A 21,637-nucleotide genomic window follows, 5' to 3' on the forward strand; every position below is an offset into this window, starting at 1 on the left:
TTCTACCCCTGCATTGCTTTCACCATAGCAGTGTTTACATTTATAGGCCAGACAATTCAGCCTTAACGATTTTGTTTCATTAGGCTGCAAATTTGTTGCTAAAAAGGCTGTACTCTGGGGAATGTGTTATCACTGAATATGCTTAAGCCATCGAGATCAAACATGAGTAGTTGGTTGAGCATTATGGGAAACTATAAGTGCAATTTCAGGAATTGCATTGCCTGTGGTTTTTCAAAAGTAACAAGGATTTGTCAGTGTAGGGCCACTCAGCTGGTCTATGACTTCAATGTACCAATTGTTGAACCACTTATGTAGTCTACCTGGTGGAATGCACCTAGTGCAAAAATCATTACATTGGACATTGGGTGCACCACCACGGAGGCACGTAGTTGAATAAGAGAACATCTAAAGAATGTTGAGAATGGCATAGAGTGTTCAGATTTAGTCAGACACTTTATCTATGTCCATAAACAGAATGTGGAAAGTTTTAAGTGTCAGGTTATTGAGCAAGTGCGCACTCCTATGAGAGGGGAAGATATGACTGATAAACTTCTACAAAGAGAAGCCTTCTGGATTTTCCAGCTCAAAACCATAAAGGTTTGTGGCTTTAATATAACTGGGGACATTATTAATTTTGCTCCCATAAATAATAGTCTCTTTATTTTGGTTCCTCTTGTCCCTACCAGTACTACTCTTTATTACATTTTTCATGAGCCTTTTGTTCATCCTCAAGATTTATATCTATACATTCCTTCCCTTTCTTTTTAACTTTAATGAAATGGTCAGTGTGCATATCGTCCCTCTAGGCTAGTTCTTATTGCCAGTCTGAGATACCATTTTTTATTAGAATTCAATGTTAAGACTTCATTACTATACTATAATATTTTTTTTGGGTATCATTATGAATTCTTTTTTGAACTAGGGGAATAGTATATCTATACACCTAAGGTTACAAATTCCGGATGGGGTTTTTTGATTAAAAGTGAATTGAATAACATCATTGGAAGGTTTGATAAACTGCTCATGTTTTGTCTCGATGGTTTGCTTTGAGTAGCGCTAATGCATGTAATATACTTTCTATCACTACCATATTAAAAATAAACCCTAACATATGGAAAGCACAATATAAAAATGTGTATGTATTTGTATCAATACTTGAAATCCTTGAGGTTTATTTTTATGTCAATATATATTGCTTTGTTATTTTTTGCTATAATATTGCATTCTATTTGTTAATTTGTTTTTTGTATTTATACTTATTATATCTCTTTAATATGTAAATATTTGCCCTTTACCATCATGTCTTCTGAGCTCTTTCCTTTGCCTTAAGAATGTGTAATGCATGTATCTTTAAGTGACACGGTTTTTTAACAATTAGTAATTATTATGTTTAATATTTAAGCTTAGCTATTCCTTATGGTTGTAGGTCTATGATTAATGCAGAAGACTGCCGAAACGCGTAAGACATCACTGCCGTGATCACTTTTGGATTTAACTTTTTTTTTATTCTCCAATAATTTTTTGATTGAATAAATCCCTTTTTTCTTGTGCCTGGAGGTTTGTCGGTTATTTTTCTGTTCTAGTATTCCAAAGTTTGTTTTTTAATGCATATATTTAAATATACTTGTAAATATTCTCAGTTGTTACTGGATTTGTTTCTCTTAATTTTCAGGGTTCAAAGAAAAATAAAATTCAAATAATTTGGCCATTTTGTTTTAAAATAGTGTTGTTTAGTCAATATATTGCTTCACTATCTGTAGTTTGAAAATATGTCAAATAAAATTCAGCAGTAATTGTCCAATATATTCCCAGCATAATATGTGAAATTGATTTTGCCTTGTCTGACATTATTATATCTGTTCCATAATATACATATATGCTTTTTTTATTTGTTAGACAATTTGAACGTTGAAACCAATTCATTCTAAAAAGTTAGGTCCAGTTTAATTTATCTTCAAACATCCAGTTTCCTTACAGGATTTGAATTTGATTTGCTATGTTTTATATTTACTAACATAAAAAATAGGAACGTTCATTAGTTATAATGCATTTTAGGATGACTTGTTTCTGCTTACTTCTACTGCTGAAAACATACTTTGCAATGTTTAACAATTACAGTGTGTGACATTTTACGTTACTATAAATCGCTATAAAATGAGTCAACAGTAGACCACAAGTTGAATAATTGTCTTTGCTGATTTAACTAATATTTAGATAATGAGCTTTCACATTTACTAATATTGCTCTCTTTTTTTGTTCTTTTTTTATATTAACCACTTCTCTGTTAAAATCTTTTGCATGAACAACATTAATTTTCTGAAATCCTGGGAGCTGACATGTTGAGAGAAGCAATTATGCAAATAAGTTGAAATATATATTGGGAAATTATATTGTAATTGGCAATTTGTATTAATTTATGTTTTGTGGGTTATTAATCTCTTAAAAGTGTATGTATTGATTGTAGGACAGAGAACAATGGCATATAATGATACTTTATAAATATGGGGTGAATGAAGTTTGGCTAAAGATGATTAAAAAAGCTGAACATAGATGACCAAAACATTTAGTTCACATCTATTCTGTGTCATTCTAGCTATAAGCCAAAATATGAATTAATAATTAATCATTTTTACTATCACACATATACGATTATGTGCTGAGTATAAAGTGTATACAGTGATAGTATAGTTTATCATAGTCTTAACATTCACTTTTTATATTTGTTTTTATAACATTTTTTTTTTTTTTTTTTTAAATAAATTTTTATTGAGGTTATAAATTGTAAACAATATATATAAAGAATCATACACAAAGTTGACAAGAAACAAAGTCAGAGATAACAGGTTGACACTAACCCATAGCATAATGGAATCCTCCACACAGTGTTATAGATATTGGGTATTAAAAAACCTCCATTTTATATATTTCTATAGCAAATTCCTCTCTTGGTACAGTAAGCCTCTTTTGGGCCTAAGAAGATTCACATAAACTAGAGGAGGATAGTTAATATTTACAGTGGTCACTTTTGGACCTGAGTGATGAATATTAACAAATACATGAAGAATACTGGTGTGAGCAAAGATTATGGGAAACTCTGAAAAGGGCACTATGAAACTATCATGAGGGCTAAGCAGTACACATGGTTGTAAACAGTTAAAGCTATGCATACAATGAGTCCAGCAAGTACTATTTGGTGTGAAAATACACACTAGCCTATAATTAACTCTAAGGGATTCAATATCAAGTAGGTAATGGCTTGGAAGGGCAGAAGCAGCATGTTATATTGTAATTACAGAGTACCGGTGCCGGCAGCAGCATGTATAGAGGATATAAATTATATGGCTCTATGCTAGAAGATCCAGAAATTAACTGGTTGATTAGTTAAATAGGTCAAGATAGTGTCTGATATGGTGCTAGGACCTCTAATTAGGGGGTTAAACAATATATAAAGATATAAGAAACATATTAAACCAACCTTAAAGAGAATTACCTCCGCCCAGGGCCGGATTGGGCAGCCGGGATACCGGGAAAAATCCCGGTGGGCCGCCTGCCTGCAGCTCAGCTGGGCTGCCTGGGCTCAGAGCCAGCTGTTGGCTGGCTGCTGCAGTGCTGCTGCTAACTGTCTAAGTCCTGCTGCTGCTAACTGTCTAAGTCCCAGTCCCACACACACTGACTCCAGCAGCACTCATATCATATATAAAATATATTTATAATTATTATCAATCAAGTTCAAGTTACAACTTTACTTGTCTCTACTCTCTTAGTATAATGTGGGGCCGGGGGTCAGGTGGGGCGGCTATGGCTTATGAGGTGAGTGACATCACAACGGGCAGTCAGGCACGGGCACACTGAGCGATCAGAGCGACTGAGTAGTGAGAGATCGCTGACTGAATCTGTGTTGTGTAGTTCTCACAGGTGAGGTGACGCGCCTGCGCGCAAGTGCGTATGCGCATGTTAGCGATAGAGCCGTTTTGAGAGGAGAAAGGATAGGAGCAGCAGGCAGGCGGCAGAAGGCCACGTGGTCACATGTGGGAGCAGGGCGAGTCACGGAGTGAGTGTGTGAGGACTCCTGTCTGAGTGACACACACAAAAAAACGGCGGCAACTTGGCAAGCAAGTGAAGTTGGCTTGGCAACTCATTATGATGTGAACATGAACAGTGAGTCAACACAGTTTTAATTATTAATGTCAATGTGTGAATATGTATATGTGATTAAGTGAAACCCTTGAAGCACCGGCATCCCTGCCTGCAAATAATGTGTGCAACGCACAGCAGTACACAGCAGCGTCTCAGACTCTCTCAGGCAGTACTCAGGAACATTACAGCAAGTATGACTGAGACGCTACGCTGCTGTGTGCCGTGGGTTGCACACATTATTTGCAGGCAGGGATGGTGCTTCAAGGGCTTTTCCTTATTGTCTGCACTCTGCACTGTGTATGCTGTCGAATTTGTAGGAGGACAGCGAGTTCTGAGTGAGCTGCCTTCGTTCTGACTGCAATAAGGGCAGAAATATTGCAGGAGGTGACAATACACCAGGAGGGCTGAGGAGGGGAGCCAAACAGAGTCCCAGAGAATGGAGTGGAGCTGAAAATAAAAGTTAAGAAAGCATCCTACGTGTGTAAATAAGTGAGTCATGTGCTGCTTTTAATTACTTTGTTAGGCAGTTAGTTCGCAAGCAGTGGAAAGCTGGTGTGGCCCCCCCTGGATCATCTGTTCCTGGCTTCTGCATTGACTGCAACTACAGACTGACTGTGCAAGAGAAGTGACTTATGACTGTATCTAGTTCTGCTGTAATAGTGAGAGGATTCTTTGTAGATTAGCTGCATGCATGAGCAGTCACTATCTATGCAGACCGGAGAGCAGAATGCAGATATAACCACCAAGCAAGCAGATAACGTGCAGCTCTGTTTACTGAGTGTTACCTTTACAACCCTGTGACTCCAGTCTACCCCCTCCCTTTCCCCAGCTGTAGTGAGAACCTGTGTATATAAGCCGTGACCTCCCTAATGACTGCATCTCTCAATGCCCTCCACACATTTTCCACCATCCTAAACAGGAAATACATTATCATCAGAGTCAGAGACCCTGCCCACCCACTCCCAGTTTAACCCTTTTGCTGCAGGGAGGCTGCATTGGTTACACTATCTGGTTTGTGTCATTTATTCACAGAGAGTTAAGGGTAGGTTAGTTTTTTTATGGGGGTTTCTATTACATATATAATTTATAATGATCACTTTTCATATCTTGTTTAAAGTATCTTGGTGACCTCACTATGCAAGGCTTCTAATTTTCAATACTAACATTGATCACTAAAAACAATTTCAAGTAATAATGTTTAGACTGGCAAAGTGCTCCAATTATTTTAATGTTATATTTAATCTCACTACCACTATTGTGTATGTGTGTTGTGCATGCGTATCTCATTCATATATATATATATATATATATATATATATATATATATATATATATATATATATATATATATATATATATATATATATATATATATATATATATATATAATTTTAACTGAGGGGAGGGGCTTATTTTAAGGGGTGGGTATAGCGCGCCACCAGCTTCAAGATTCACCAGCCACCACTGATTTTTATATATATATATATATATATATATATATATATATATATATATATATATCTTTGACCGATTACAGGGCTGTTGGGCTGGTCTAAAATTTTTCCAGGGCTGCTTTTTATTCCCAGTCCGGCCCTGCCTCCGCCTGTAAAACTCTACCATAATTATGCATCACTATAACAGTAATAATACAGACCCATTCTAGATGTAGCACACCCCAAATCCATATATTCATTTAATCAGCCATGTTGGTGTAGGCTACCAGTAATAGGTTAAAGAGAAAAGTAATGGGAATAGTGACTAGCAACATGGTTAAATAAGTAAGTACAGAATACAGGCAGATCAGGACTGTGAACTATCTAAGGTTGTAACTCGAATCAAGGCATCAAATAAACGGAGAACTCTTGAACCCCAGTCCATGACAGCATACTGTTCAATGTGAGATAAAGGGGTCTCACACACATCCGGTCCATAGGCCATCATTAAAGTAAACTGGACCCCCCTATAACAAGTTTCTTCTAATAAATATAAGCAATCATAACAGAAAAACTTTATCGGACAAATAGGACCATGTGTGGCTAATCATAGTCCGTTTTTAGGGCAGCCAAGATACTACCAGCTTGCGGTGATGATCCTATGTCTGAGCCCTGAGGGAGATGGTTTAGCCAATCCCAGCCTTTCTCCGTTCCGGTATGGCTTCTAGCCGGCTGGCGGAATGGGCCCATACAGGACTCTGTCTCTGGTAAGCATCACAACTACTTTCTGTAGCGATAGTCCCCAAAGCCATCAGACCAAGAGACCAGAGCTGTTTGCGTGACCGCGGCATGGCAGGCCGCAAATTCTGGGTTATGTCCGTTACTGCCCGGTTTATTACAAAGTCAGCCTTCTTACCCAGTAAGTTAAAGCGTGGTCCGTGGAGCCTGTCACCATTCTTCAGCAAAACTCCGGTGTCAGGTCTGGCATTCTCACTCACGGACTGCGTATCTCCTCTTGTATCTGACTAACATACCATGTGCCCAATTAGATCCGTGGACACTCCATGGCAACTCTGCGGCAATGATGTGGTAAGTTGAGGAGCCTGGGGTATCTCTAGTCCGGTACTTCTGGTCAAGATGTCATCCAGCTTCGTCAATCCCCTCCTGCCATGTCCACAGAGCATGTCGCCAACATTCAGTGGATCTCCAGGTTTGGTACTACTACCTTCCGCCATTAACTGTAAATCTCCTCTCACATCTACTTTATGTGTGAAGCATAGCCTGTCACTCTGGGTGTCAGAATGCCCTGTAGGAGACCTTTCTTGACATGCTGCGATCAGCCATTGCTCCAGCTTAAGGAAATGTGTTTCTAAGAGTTTGATGATTAGCTTTTCAGTCAGGGGTAACGCCATCTTAATCCCGTGGATAGAGGTCTTTATTTTCAAAAGTTAAATGCACTCATTAAGGGAGTTCGTGGGTCAGCACATTTGGCTGATTAAACTGACTAGTCAGAATATTGGGGGGTAGAGGGAGGCACAGGCCACTACAAGGCCTCTGCTGCGCACCTTCTCTATGCCGGTCTGCTTATGCCTGTTAATGTTGAAAAGTCACATGAATCCGTTCTGTAAGTAATGCCAGTCACAGTTCTCCTGAGAGGAATAGGATTCAGAAAGTTTGGGAGAGATAATCAGCAGAATATTCAGCTCCTATAAGCAGACATATTTTAAACAGCAGCCATCTTGGTCGTTGGTCGGACACACCCCCACATTTTTATTTTTAACACTGTGATTACTTATATAATTGTTATGATCACACCTACAAGAGTATGTTTTTTTATTGTTGTGTACATTTTGTATGATGCATTCTTTGTAAATTAATGGATTCTGCCCAAATTAACTATTTCTGCAAATATTATTACATTACATTGACACCATTGTGCTGTGAAGATAACTGTTTCTAACCCAATGGAACAGCCAACAGTGTTTTACTTAAACAAACCTTTCATTTGTACAGAGGCAAGCTTTGTCTATTATTTAAAATATCAGCCCCTTGACAACAAAGGTGTGTTGGCACCTAAGCAATCCACAGTCCCTAATCCAACACTGATAATGTGGTATTTTCTCTGATTTTTTTCCAGTTTTTATAGGAAAATAGTAAAATCTAGGTTTTGTCATGTGCTGTTTTCTAGCAAGTGTAGAAACAGACCTAGTGATTATTCAAATCTGACCATTTGGACATGCACATCTAACAATTTTATATCAGTTTTATCTTTTTATAGATAGTTTTTCATGACATGTGCCCGGAAATTTTTTTAAATTCAGCTGAATCTTTCTTTCCGAATATTCAAAATACTTCATATTTTGAATATTTGGTGCTCATTCTGTTTGGTATTTGTCTTGTTTTAAACTAAATATATACCAACTATTTGTGGAACATTTATTTATATTAATTCATTAAACAAATGTACTAGTTCCACTGCTACAGGTTAAAGCTTGGCTGGAAGGAATATAAAGGAATAGTCTAGTCAAAATTAAACTTTCATGATTCAGACAGAGCAGGCAATTTTAAGCAACTTTCTAATTTACTCCTATTATAATTTTTTCTTCGTTCTCTTAGTATCTTTATTTGAATGTAAGCTTAGAAGACGGCCCATTTTTGGTTCAGAAGATGGATAGCACTTGCTGATAGGTGGCTACATTTAGACATCAATCAGAAAGTACTATCCAGGTGCTGAACCAAAAATGGGCCAGCTCCTAAGCTTACATATTTGCTTTTTCAAATAAAAAGAGAGTGAAGAAAAATTGATAATAGGAGTAAATTAGACAGTTGCCTGCATTATTTGAATAATTAAAGTTTAATTTTGACTAGACTATTCCTTTAATGTGGCAACTCCCAGGGCCTGAACTAAAAGACCTACTCCTTTATTGCAGACAGTTGGAGCCACCAGGCTAAACCTCCTGTTAGCGCGACCAGGCTCTGTGAAGAAGAGGAGAGGGTTAGCGCGACTCTCCTGCGTACTTAGGTCAGTGTTTTTTTTTTTAACTATTTATGCAGTGTAGGGCTTAGTATAAGCCTGGAGCAGTCTAAGGGTTAAGGCTGTAGGAGAGTGGGTTAGAAGAGAGAGGGAAGGTGCTGGGTGCAACATTGTTGCAATTTAGGGTAGGCCCCTCCTTACCAGTAGATAAGCCAAGTTCTCCCTTGCAACTTCCTCTTCTTCTCCGGATCCTGGCTGAAGCAGTTTTTTCTTAGCAGTTCTGTCATCACCAGTGCAGCTATGCATCGTTCCAGGCGTTCTACTCTGCCTCCCAGACGTTACCAGTCGGAACAGGAACCTCCTGCACCTGCAAAAGAAAAAATAAAGATAAGTGTTCAATCTATTTCTGAGGATGATTTAGATATCATTCCCCCAACTCAATATACTACTGTTGTGTCAGCCCAGGTTCATAATGTGGAAGAGCAGGGACCTATTGATATTGAGTTAGCTCAGGAATCCCCCAGACCTCAAGCATTGCAGACCCAGCAGGCTAATTTACCCCTTGATAGTGTACAGGCCTCATTTTTAAGTGCTGTACCCCCTGCTGCTATGTCAGCAGTTTCTGACCTATTGAAAAACATAATATCCGCTATGGCTGCAGCCTCCCCAGGGCCCAGTGTGACACCAGCTGTTTTCCCTCCTGATCCTTCTAGTCAGGATCCGGATCCTGCTTTAACTACCCCCAGCAGGCATCGCCCTTTCACACCTCTCATTGAGGCACCACACGTGGCAACACGCGGTCCCCAGCCCGGCCGGAACATGGCCCCTGTAACGGCCCCTCAGCCCTCAACACCCGGACTTGCCCCTGGTCGCACCATACCCGAGGCCCATGCCATCCCAGGGCCTATGCTGCTCCCCCCGGGGCCTAGCGATCTCCTTCGCCAGCCGCGTGGTCCGGGTCCGACTTCCGGTGTCAACGCCATGTTAGTGACGTCACCGGAAGCGGACATCGGCACTTCCGGCTTGGCAGATTCCCGCGCGGTCGCAAGGACATCGGCTCCCGGGGCAACGCCACTTGCAGGTGAGCACCGAGAGCCGTCCTTGGCCGTTGGCGGGTTATCAGTGGGGGGTCGGAGGGGCATTAGCAGCGCAAGCAAACTGCGCAAGCGAACGGCACATTTGAACGTTAATCCTCAGGGGCATCAAAGGGGTCGCTCCATCATAAGAGGTAGTACCAGGCAGATAGCCAGTGATAGGGGTAGGGGGACACGCAGAGTTAACCCTTCCAGGGCAATGAGGCCATTACAGTTTATACAAATGGGAGATAACGCAAATGCCGTTCAGCAGGCCGCTCCCGATATTATTAACCCACACAGGGCTGATAGTGGTTTAGTGCAAGCGGCCGCTCAGCCGCATGATATTGTGTCTAATAATAGCCTGCATGTGAATCAAGGCAATGTTCAAAGTATGCATGTTAATCAAAACATTGAGCATCATTTACCGTCTCATCATTTACCATCCCCCATTGGTGTGAATGCGGCTTTGAATGGTGTGAACGTACAAGCAGCTCCTCAGGGATATAATACACCCCTGGTTGGCATACATAATGCGAATGTGCAATCTTTAAGCCAGCTACAACATCCCATTATGTTAGGCATACAAGGAGTACAACCCCTTGATCAGGGTATCCACTCCCCCATTGCAGCCACGCAGGGCGCTCATGCACACTCATTAAACCATGCACAATCAATAAGCCAGGCATGCCATAACCCTATTGTAGACCAGCAGGGTGTGAATGCTCAGACATCTGCGAATGGACAGTCAGTGAGTCAGGGATTTCATACACCACTTCATATAGCTCATCCACCCCTTGCTACTGATAATCCAGACACATCCATTGGGCAAAGTGCTCGCCAAATTCTTTCTCTTTTGCAGGGGGCAATTGGATCACAAAGTGCAGCAAAAACACGGACCAACACTGCCACAGTCATGAGTGGGGCGGATGCAGGAGTACCAGGCAGCATTACAGCAGGAGCAGCAGCCACCACTTCCACTGCACAGCAAGGGTCTTCAGGACTCGCCCTCCAAAACCAGCCAGCAGGCCAGCCCGTTTCCAGCATGGGTCAGGGACCTCCTGCCATTAGTCACGGTGAGAATGCTTTATTTACACACAATGACCATTCTTCCTCTGACTCATCCTCTTCTGACTCAGGGTCTGAGACTGACTCTTCCTTGGGTTTACAAGGGGCAGGTCAGAAGAAAATGTTTAGAATGATTAAGAAAATTTTAAAGAGGGGGGTCAAGCCAGATACTAAGCAGGACAGCGCCAGTAACACCGCCCCGCAAAACCCATCTACAGAGGTGCCAGCTGAACCTCTCCCTACCAGGGCCATCTCCGAAAGGCGAGCAGCCCTTTACGGGGACGCAAGCCCAGGAAAAATATACTCATTGCATAGACACCTGCGCAAAAAGGTGGTCAGTAGAATCCACCGTGGAAAATATGTTAATATATTTGACCTTTCGGTGGAGGCGTATAGGCAGAGAGAGAGGAGCGCTGAGGGAACAGGGCCTAAAAAATTTAAACGCCCAGACACTTTTGATGAGTGGCTCCAGTGCTTCAGGGTTTTTTCCTCCTGTTATATCGAAAAGTACCCCTCCCAGAGTTTGCCTATCCTAAAATACACGGACACTATTCACTGGATTCAGCGTAATCACAGTGAAGGTGTGTGGAGGGAATATGATGCTGAGTTCAGGAGGAAAATGGCAGGAAATCCTTCCCTGACTTTTGACTCTACTGATAACCAGTTGTGGCAGCGAATGGACCCAAAAGGGGGTGCACCCGCTGCTGTAACTTCAACTCAGCAATCAGCGCAGCAGTCCTTTCGCAATACCAGAAGCAGGAAACGGGGGGGAACCTGCTGGCCCTTCCAGGACAAAAAATGCGACAAGGGTAGCGCATGCACCTTCAGACATGTCTGCAGGTACTGCTCTGGTCCACACCCTGGCAGTGACTGCATCAAGCGAAGGGACCAGACCAATAAGCCCCCTTCAGCAAACTTGGGCCAGAAAGGCGGAAACGCCAATTAATGTACATGCCATGGCACCATGGTTGTGGGCTTACCCAGACCAGGCGGCGGCACGTATGTTATGGGAGGGTTTTTCATTTGGTTTTCATATCCCCACATTTAGGCAAATCAAGGGTAAGAGATTTAATAGGAACCTTATTTCAGCATACCAACACCCCCAAGTAGTGAGGGATAAAATTAATAAAGAAGTGACTTTAGGGCGAATGGCGGGCCCCTTTGCTGCCCCACCTTTACCTGATTTGGTCATTTCCCCGTTGGGGGTGGTTCCCAAGAAAGAGCCAGGGAAGTTTCGCCTCATTCAGCACCTGTCGTACCCAAAAGGTAGCTCAGTCAATGATGCCATTGACCCCCAACTCAGCTCGGTGCGCTATCAATCCTTTGATAGCGCACTAGACCTGGTCAGGAGGGCGGGTCATGGTGCTCTATTGGCGAAACTAGACATTGAGTCGGCATTTAGGCTTCTTCCACTCCACCCCTCAGTTTTCCATCTAATGGGTTGTAAGTTTGCAGGTGTGTACTACGTGGATCGCTGCCTGCCCATGGGCTGCTCTTTGTCATGCGCCTTGTTTGAAGCGTTCAGTAGTTTCCTTCATTGGGTCGTAGCTTCAGAAGTGGGCAGCGATCCCATAGCACACTACCTGGACGATTTTCTCATTGTAGGGAGAGCAGGCTCCGATGATTGTTTATCCACAATGAACATCATGCGCAGCGTCATGAGACATTTCGGGGTGCCCCTAGCAGAGGACAAAACGCAAGGCCCCGCGTCCTGTTTAGTTTTCCTGGGAATCGAAATCGACACCCAGGCTCGGCTCTGTAGGTTGCCACCTGATAAAGTTCAGGGCATGCTTGAGGCGGTCAGAGCGGCAGTCTCTAATGCAGTTATTTCCCTGAAACAGTTACAATCCCTGTTAGGTTTGCTTAATTTCGCTTGCAGAGTTATCCCCATGGGTCGGGTTTTTAACCGTAGACTGGAAAGACAGCTTAGTGGTAGGTCAAACCCGAAATCAAAGATAACCCTAGGGAGTGAATTGCTGGCTGACCTGGTAGTCTGGGAACAGTTTCTCACGCGATTTAACGGGATTCGGGTCTGGCGTACCCCTCCCATGTCTAGCCAGTTACTGCACCTTTTCACTGACGCAGCTGGATCGCACGGTTACGGGGCCTATTTCCAGGGAGAGTGGAGCGCGGAGCCCTGGCCGGAGTCCTGGGCCCCGGCGGGCCTTACTCGAAACCTGACTCTCCTGGAGCTATTCCCCGTGGTCTTGGCGGTCGAGCTGTGGGGTGGGAAGTTGTCGAACGGGACTGTTGTGTTCTGGACAGACAACATCAGTGTGGTCTTTGCGATCAATAACTTGTCAGCCACCTCAGCAAAGGTCATTACCTTGCTGCGCCACCTGGTGTTGCGCTGTCTGGACCTTAACATCCAGTTCCAGGCCCGTCATGTCCCGGGCGTTGACAATGTTGTAGCTGACGCCCTGTCACGATTCGAATGGGCGACATTTCGCAAGTTAGCCCCGACAGCTGCAGCCGTGGGCTTACGCTGTCCTGATTTCCTTTGGCAGCTCGTCCTTCCTGGATAGCCTTACTGCCGTTGGTCCGCTCCTCCTTAGCACCATCCACTTGGCACGCCTATGCCCGCATGTGGTCTGAATGGGACAATTTCTGTGCGTCCAGGGGAGCCGACGCTGCTCAGGGGTCTAGGGACAACTTACATGATTGGCTGGTGAGTTTGCATGCCTCTGGGGCCCGTCAGGGGGCAATACAATCCAAATTGGCCGCCCTCTCATTTTTCTATAGGGCATTAGCCATTCCTGACCCAACCAATTCCTTTTTTATTAGGCAGGTGATCAAGGGTTGGGGCAGATCGCAGCAGCGGAAAATAGACACGCGCGAACCCATCACCCGCGACCGCCTGGAGCGTTTGCTCTTGGCGCTCGACGTGGTCTGTAGATCAGATTTTGAAGCCCTACTCTTCAAAACTGCGTTTAATCTGGCCTTTGCCGCCGCTCTTAGAGTTAGTGAGGTAGTAGCACCCTCCAAGCAGGCGTCTGGGGCAGGTATACAATTGCAACATGTTAGAGCTGCCCCTGATTCCTTACTTCTTTTTCTGCCGCGATCAAAGACAGATCAGGAGGGTAAGGGAACCTGGATCCCCGTTCACCCTCAGGTGAACAGCGCATGCTGCCCGGTTAACTGCGTTAATCTTTACCTGGCTCAAAGGCCGCCTGGCCCGGGGCAATTCCTGGTCCATGCGGACGGCAGATCCCTTTCCAAATTTCAGTTCGGTAGGGTCCTAAAATTGGCGGCAGTCCAGGCGGGGCTGGACGCTAGCAGACTGGCCCCGCACTCTTTTCGCATAGGGGCCGCGACTAACGCTGCGCAAGCGGGCTCCTCGTGCGAGGACATAAAACGTATTGGGCGTTGGCGGTCCAATTGTTTCAGAACCTATGTCCGTCCAATTGTTTAATGTTTAGATGTTAATTCAGGATACTAAAATGTTTGTCTCCACAGGCACTACCCCCGGGGTGAAGCGAATCTGGATTGTGGGCCACTCCTTTGTCCACTGGGCCTCCCTACGCTGTGCGTCCCTCCCATTTGGCCAATCCCTAGGTCTCCCTACCAACAAGGCATCCGTTAGGTGGTTGGGTGATAGGGGGATGTGCTGGCCCCAATTAGCAGGAACCATATCTGAGGCCCTGGTACGCTGGGGGAAGCCTCACATTATTATTCTTCACCTAGGGGGTAACGATGTGGGGGCCATACCAGTTTTACAGTTGATTAAGGTTATGCAGGCAGACATTGGGTGGCTAAGAGTACGCATCCCGGGGGTCATGATAGGGTGGTCCCATATAATACCCCGTCTCCACTGGAGGCATATGTCGGCCCATACGGCGGCATACCGGGTTAGGAAGAAGATCAATGCGTCTGTAGCGAAAACCGTCACTGGGTCAGGTGGCTTCGTGGTACGGCACGAAGCCATTTCGGCTGATAGAACCGAGCTATATAGAAGGGATAAAGTTCACCTTTCTGATGTGGGGCTGGATTTATTCATAGGGGACATTCAGAGAGCTCTGTTACCCCTCCTGTAAATCGGGTTGTGGGTTGGCGGCAAGGGTACCATTAAAATGCTTCCTTGTGGCGGGAGATCCTCGGTCCGGTTGCGCAGGAGAAGGTCGCTAGGGGTGAGTGATGGCCAGACTTCCGGGGAGGAGGGTAGGCCCTCACGTGCACGTGACGGTAACCCTCCTTCCTCCCTTTTGAGGGATGGTCACGTGATCTCTGCAACCCCTCAGCGTCATCTCCTTAGGGCAGAGACCCCTCTGCTGCTGTTCCCGTTGGGCCGGTGATCTCCTGCTGTTCTGGGTAGCTGATCTCTATGCCGCCATATATATTTTCAGTTCTATCAGTTCTATCTAGTTTGTTAGGTTAATAAAATTTTATGGCCTGTGACGGTCACAAAATTTTTCCCATAAAAAGTTTGTCTGTGGTTATTTCGCACTACATTCTCATGTACATAGTTATTTAATTAAGTTATGTTAAATCCTCTCCTCTGTGAAGAAGGATCCGGTAAGCATTTAATCCCTTAATGCAGTGTAGGGCTTAGTATAAGCCTGGAGCAGTCTAAGGGTTAAGGCTGTAGGAGAGTGGGTTAGAAGAGAGAGGGAAGGTGCTGGGTGCAACATTGTTGCAATTTAGGGTAGGCCCCTCCTTACCAGTAGATAAGCCAAGTTCTCCCTTGCAACTTCCTCTTCTTCTCCGGATCCTGGCTGAAGCAGTTTTTTCCCTCCCTCCCTTCCCCTTTTGTAATGTTTTAATGATGTTGTATTTTCGACGGCACCTTAATGGCAGGGCTATGGCTACTCACCCTAGGCCCAATAAGCCATTACTGTAGGATATGGATCTCCTCTCCCTGTTATGCGGTTTACACGGCTTGGTAACAGGGAATCCTTATCTAGGTGGAAGATCTTCTTTCACCCTGGCGGCGGGAGATCCTCGGTCCGGTTGCGCAGGAGAAGGTCGCTAGGGGTGAGTGATGGCCAGACTTCCGGGGAGGAGGGTAGGCCCTCACGTGCACGTGACGGTAACCCTCCTTCCTCCCTTTTGAGGGATGGTCACGTGATCTCTGCAACCCCTCAGCGTCATCTCCTTAGGGCAGAGACCCCTCTGCTGCTGTTCCCGTTGGGCCGGTGATCTCCTGCTGTTCTGGGTAGCTGATCTCTATGCCGCCATATATATTTTCAGTTCTATCAGTTCTATCTAGTTTGTTAGGTTAATAAAATTTTATGGCCTGTGACGGTCACAAAATTTTTCCCATAAAAAGTTTGTCTGTGGTTATTTCGCACTACATTCTCATGTACATAGTTATTTAATTAAGTTATGTTAAATCCTCTCCTCTGTGAAGAAGGATCCGGTAAGCATTTAATCCCTTAATAGGAAACAACTGCATTTGACATTATTCTTTGTTTTCTTTAAATGTCATGCTGCATTCTTTTGGATATCTGTTCCTGTTAAAAAGAGGTGAATATATGTTTTTCGTTAACAAATTTGCATTCGTTACAAAACTAATGCACATGTCTAATTTTCATCAATAAAAAACAATAGATTCTATGAACAAATTCCATTGTTGAAAATAGTAATTGCAGCTATATTCTTAACTTTTTTATTAAATAGCAAATAATCATGTTTATTGATATGTAAACCGAGAGTGTTCAAAAGTATTAACATTATCAAGATCCGGGAAATGCTGTTCGACAGAGCATGTTTTTGATGTATTAGAATACCACAACTTAGTTTTCTATATGCAACTTATTTGTGGAATTTATATGGTTTAAAGACACTGGAAAATCACATGTAATAACTGTGTGATCAAATGGCTTTTGCTTTAATTGGAACAGTTTTTTTTTTTTTTATTTCAAAATGGCACAAAAAGCCATGCAACACACAAAATTATTCTAATGGATTGGAATAAAACTAGTTTACCATCATTTTCCAGTGGATGGACAAAATTGCAGGAACCTTTGCAAATTTTGTTACTGGAAAAAAAACAAGTTAACTTAAATAAAAATAAAGTTTTGGACTCATCAGTATTGCTGCAATTGCTGTAAACTTTGATGGTAAAGTAAAGTAATAGTTTGTATATTCCTTTTAACCTGTAGATAACTAATTATCTATTATTTCTTTTGAGCACAGTATGCAGCAAGAACAGACATGCTTTCATTATCATATGTGCATAAAGATAAAATACTGAAGCAATTTCTTAGTTATTATTACTGACTTCAAAAGGAATTGAGCACTTTCAGAACTTCTCCATCAAAAAGTACTCTGTTCTGTAGATGTAAACAATCAATTGTAATTATTTTTTCCATGTTATTTGGGCTTTCAAAAGCACTAAATACAAAAAGCATTATGCCGTAATTACCAGAAAGCTGAAATGCAGGGGCGAGCTACTCCAGTTTCTGAATGTTTGAACTGCTTTAAGTGTTATGTAAAGAAATAAAATTTGACCCTGATAAAGCAAACTGAATATTATGACCTGGATACACTGCAAAAGCAGGAAACCGATCTACAAAAGTTTATTGAGTCACTCATGAATAAAGGAATAAGCAAATGTTTGAAATGATTTCAAAACATTGAATGTTGGTTGCATTCATTTGTTTGAATAGAAATTCACATGTTTATTTACCTGCTTTCATTCATTCCTTCTTCTGTTTGTAATCAAATGATAATCATAGACTAACACTGAATCAATGCTTTCAATGCAAGTCTATGAGTATAAGCATTCAGATTTGAATGAGTCCTACCATTTAAGTGTTAATTCTCAAACAGTATTAACAATTCTATATCAGTGTCAGTCTGTGAAAATTATAATTAATTTCACTCAAAAAACACATTGAAAAAAGGGAAGTTACAATTATTTTTTTAAATATTAAATATAATACTTTATAACTATTAGAGTAGAAAAATGTCAATAATAAGCTAGAGAAAAATATCTAAAAGATGTCTAAACATGATTAACAGTTGGCCCTTTTGAACCAAAACATGAATGATAACAGCAAAAAAAACCCCAAATTTTATCATTTTTTTTTCATTACTAGAGTTTTTTTTAGGATAGTTTAAGTCTAGTGTTGTAATAGTTATTTTAAGTAACTTTTAGTATTAGTAGTATTTTTTTCAGTATTTTTTTTTCACTTATTATTGTTCCAGTATTTTATTTTTCTATAACAGTGGTTCTAAAAGGGCTTTTAGGTTAGGGCAGTGACGTGCAGTGACGTCACAGGATGGTGAGGCAGTGGCTAGGATACGCCTTCATTCTTTAGATATCCTTTGTTGAAGAAATAGCAATGCACATGGGTGAGCCAATCACATGAGGTATCTATGTGCAGCCACCAATCAGCAGCTACTGAGCATATTTAGATATGATTTTCAACAAAGGACATCAAAAGAATAAAGAAAATTAGATATTAGATGTAAATTGGAAAGTTATTTAAATTTGCATATGGGTTTCATATGGGTTTCATGTCCCTTTAAATGGTGTCTTGGAAAACTGGTCAACTTAGTAAACATCTGATTTTAGTCTAAAAGGATTGTAACAGAAACTCTTGCCAGATAACACAATGCTTGCTCTGATTATGAGATCTAGAAATCCATGCCCATTAAAATATGTTTAAAACATACATTTTACTTTAATGCTGCAAATTATGCTTATAGATTCTTTCATTACATAAGGGATGAGAGTCAGAGGGGGAGGAAGAGAGACAGAGAGAGAAAGAGACCATGGGGGAGAACAACACATAAGGAGAGAGATGGATAGATAGAGAGAGAGACACACACACAAGGGGGGGGGGGGAGAGGGACCACTGCATTTTAAAGTAATAAAACAACAGAGCTACAGAGAGTTCAGAAAATTAGTCTATAATTTAGTGTGAAGTACAGAGGCAAGCTGCTAAGTTAGTGGGTGTAAAGTTTGAGTAAACAAAATACAAAAACGATCATTTGCTGTAAAAGAGTAAAAAAAACACTAAACCACATTCATTAAATTATCATTTTCACTAACAGAATCCCTATCAGTAAAATCTTACTTTAATAAGATGTGGGTGAAACACTGCTCTCTGTGCCTCTCTCCTGCTCTGTAAGGATTCAGGAAGTGACAGTGGCACATTCCACTGCACTTAGAGGGGAAGAACAGAACTCTCTTTTTCACTTTAGCAAAGCTAGCAGGTTCACAGGACAGCAACAAAATATATGAAAGTTGTTTTTTTGCGTTTTTGTTTTGTTTTATATGATTTAACATCCAGCCCCAACCCTATGTTCCACTTACTAATGCCTCTCACTGGATTGGTTCAGCCCAAATAGGACTGCCTCAAATAAGCAGTTAATGAGCCATGCAATGATCTTAACCACTTGCATCCAGTAGATGGCGCAGCATGTTGTGTAATGGTGGGCAGACCTGCTTGTGCCTCTTCATTGCACAACATATAGCTGTGAGAGAAAAAAATGCTGGGGGAAAAAATTTACAATTTTTTTTTTAAAGCCAATAAAAAAAATATATATTTGCCCATATGAGAGGTGAAGCACTGCCTCACCTGCCTCTAGTGACTGCACATCACTGGGTTAGGGCATATCTTAGGTGGGGGGGGGGGGGGGGATAGAATGCTGGAGTGCCCACTGTGGGTTGGTTTTAGTTTAGGGGTCAATTAAGATTAGAGGGTTTTGTATAGGGGTATTAGCAGTTTAGGGATTAATATTTTTTTTAATGATTGGGTAGTGGTGGTTTAGATTTTTTAAATTTGTATGCAATATTAATTTTTGATAAAGTGTTATAGTGTGTACTTATTGTAAATATTTGAAATTCCAATGTTCTGCACATAACAGAATATGTTTTATGTATTTATAAAAAAATATTTCTATATATATATATATATATATATCTGTATACCTATATACAATCATGTATATATATATATATATATATATATAGTGTGTGTATATATATATATATAGTGTGTATATATATATATATATATATATATATATATATATATATATATATATATATATATATATATATATATATACTGTGTGTGTATATATATATATATATATATATTTTTCAACAAACTACAAGTGGAGAACAAGGACCATCAAAAATTTCTTAAGGCCCTGTATAGATAGGGAATCAAGCACTCTTTTTTTTTATAAAAAATAGCTCAAAAGTGTAGCTAAATTAAACAAATGGAATGAATCTCTGACCAGTACAATCACTGAGAACAAAAAATAATTTATTAATAGTACAGAAAGAAGTAAATCCTAACTGTCTAAACATAGCAATAGGCCAGTTGTGCGCTGGCCTCAGGTATATACTTTACTTTGTGTTGCTAACATATACCCGAGGCCAGCACACAACTGGCCTATTGGTATGTTTAGACAGTTAGGATTTACTTCTTTCTGTACTATTAATAAATTATTTTTTGTTCTCAGTGATTGTACTGGTCAGAGATTCATTCCATTTGTTTAATTTAGCTACACTTTTGAGCTATTTTTTATAAAAAAAGAGTGCTTGATTCCCTATCTATACAGGGCCTTAAGAAATTTTTGATGGTCCTTGTTCTCCTCTTGTAGTTTGTTGAAGAATAATTTTGTATAGGGTCTGCACCACATTAAAATTATAATCTAACATAACATTAATGTTTTCTAAAGTTTGATACATTTTTTTTGGAAAAAGACACATTTATAGTAGCCATTTGTCCTGTACCCTTTTTGTTTTTATATATATATATATATATATATATAGAGAGAGAGAGAGAGAGAGAGACAGAGAGAGCGAGAGAGAGAGACAGAGAGAGAGAGATACTGTATAAATATATATTGTACCAAAATACCATCAGATATATGTAGAAATATATATTTATGAATAAATATAACATATTCTGCTATGTAAAGAACAATGGACATATTAATATTTTCATGTTGGGTTAGCGCACTTGAGATTATGCGATTGGGTTTGCACACGAGTAGGGTGTTAGTTTTTTTTTCCACTTCTTTTGCTCTTTTGACTTCTATGGGGGAATACGTTAATGTGCGCAAAATATCCTAACTAGCTTTTTGCGTGCATCTGGTTAGCCTGCAAGGAAAAACGTTTTACTTTCAGCTTGTAATACGAGCGCTACTCGACACACAAAAAGCTTACATCTAGCGGAGTTAATATGTGAGTGGGAGCATTAAATACTGCTCCACTTGTAGTCTGGCCCACAATTGGTTGCGCAAAACTCTGGGGCTCCACGGCAGATTTTTCCTTACTTGCCCTGAATGTGGGCGGACAGATTTCTTATCCATCAATAAAATGATAAATGGTGCACAATATAAAAACTGAGAAAAGCTCCTTTTTCAGCTGAACATTAATCAAGGCTAAATAATCTGTTCAAATAAAAATCAAAGGCATGCATGCCCAATAAGCATAGTTTAGCTCTAAATGTATTCACAGATTCTCTGGCTATGATATTTTGGTATGAGGGACAGTTTAAGATTTGTAATTATCAAAGCTCTGAGAAGTATTAATTATAGGTTTTTAGCTTGTTCATTTAAATATTTGAATTGCTTTGTTACCCAAAATCACTTCCTTTAGTGAGTGACATATCTTAAATACTGCAATTCATCTGATCCTTCCTCTTAAAGATATTATTATGTGAGATTTGCCTAATCCTCTGTCTTATTATAATCACAGAAAAATGATTCTTGAACTAATAACTGTTAAAAGATATTCTCACACCATGTATAAAATAGCTCACCACAAGTGGTTTTTCATAGTAACGCTGTTAGCAACAACCTAACTACTCCTGTCACTTCATTTGTTCATATTGTATTAATTTACAAGCCAAAGAACAGAGCAGTTGAAAACATTATTATTATTTTTTCCCAGCTTTAGTTAAATACTTTGAAAAAATAAGGCAATGGGTTTTCTGTATCTCTGTTGGACAAAGCCAGGCTGAACAAAAGGTCCATTTGACATG

The 21,637-nt window shown here is 41.0% G+C and overlaps 1 protein-coding gene across 3 annotated transcripts; it reads left to right on the forward strand.

Moving 5' to 3' along the window:
* Positions 1 to 8,660: 8,660 nt before the first annotated feature.
* On the forward strand, positions 8,661 to 15,950 carry LOC128644507 (uncharacterized). Of its 3 annotated transcripts, XM_053697091.1 has the most exons (3): positions 8,663 to 10,693; positions 13,193 to 13,353; positions 14,142 to 14,289. In XM_053697091.1, the coding sequence occupies exons 1-3, from the start codon at positions 8,845 to 8,847 to the stop codon at positions 14,157 to 14,159; spliced, it is 2,028 nt and encodes a 675-aa protein (XP_053553066.1). In that variant the 5' UTR covers positions 8,663 to 8,844; the 3' UTR covers positions 14,160 to 14,289. The 3 variants fall into 3 exon arrangements, with proteins under 3 accessions (XP_053553064.1, XP_053553066.1, XP_053553065.1); XM_053697089.1 differs by having other exon boundaries at positions 8,661 to 10,693; positions 13,193 to 14,282; XM_053697090.1 differs by lacking the exon at positions 13,193 to 13,353 and having other exon boundaries at positions 8,666 to 10,693; positions 14,142 to 15,950.
* Positions 15,951 to 21,637: the final 5,687 nt, after the last annotated feature.

Source organism: Bombina bombina, unplaced genomic scaffold (genome assembly GCF_027579735.1).
Source record: "Bombina bombina isolate aBomBom1 unplaced genomic scaffold, aBomBom1.pri scaffold_577, whole genome shotgun sequence".
NCBI lineage: Eukaryota > Metazoa > Chordata > Amphibia > Anura > Bombinatoridae > Bombina > Bombina bombina.

Bases quoted from the DNA above. Each gene is read 5' to 3' on its own strand.
- LOC128644507 (XM_053697089.1), top strand. From the start codon at position 8,845: ATGCATCGTTCCAGGCGTTCTACTCTGCCTCCCAGACGTTACCAGTCG. The intron at 10,694-13,192 runs GTGAGAATGCTT...TTCCTTTGGCAG, and splicing joins ACCTCCTGCCATTAGTCACG to CTCGTCCTTCCTGGATAGCC.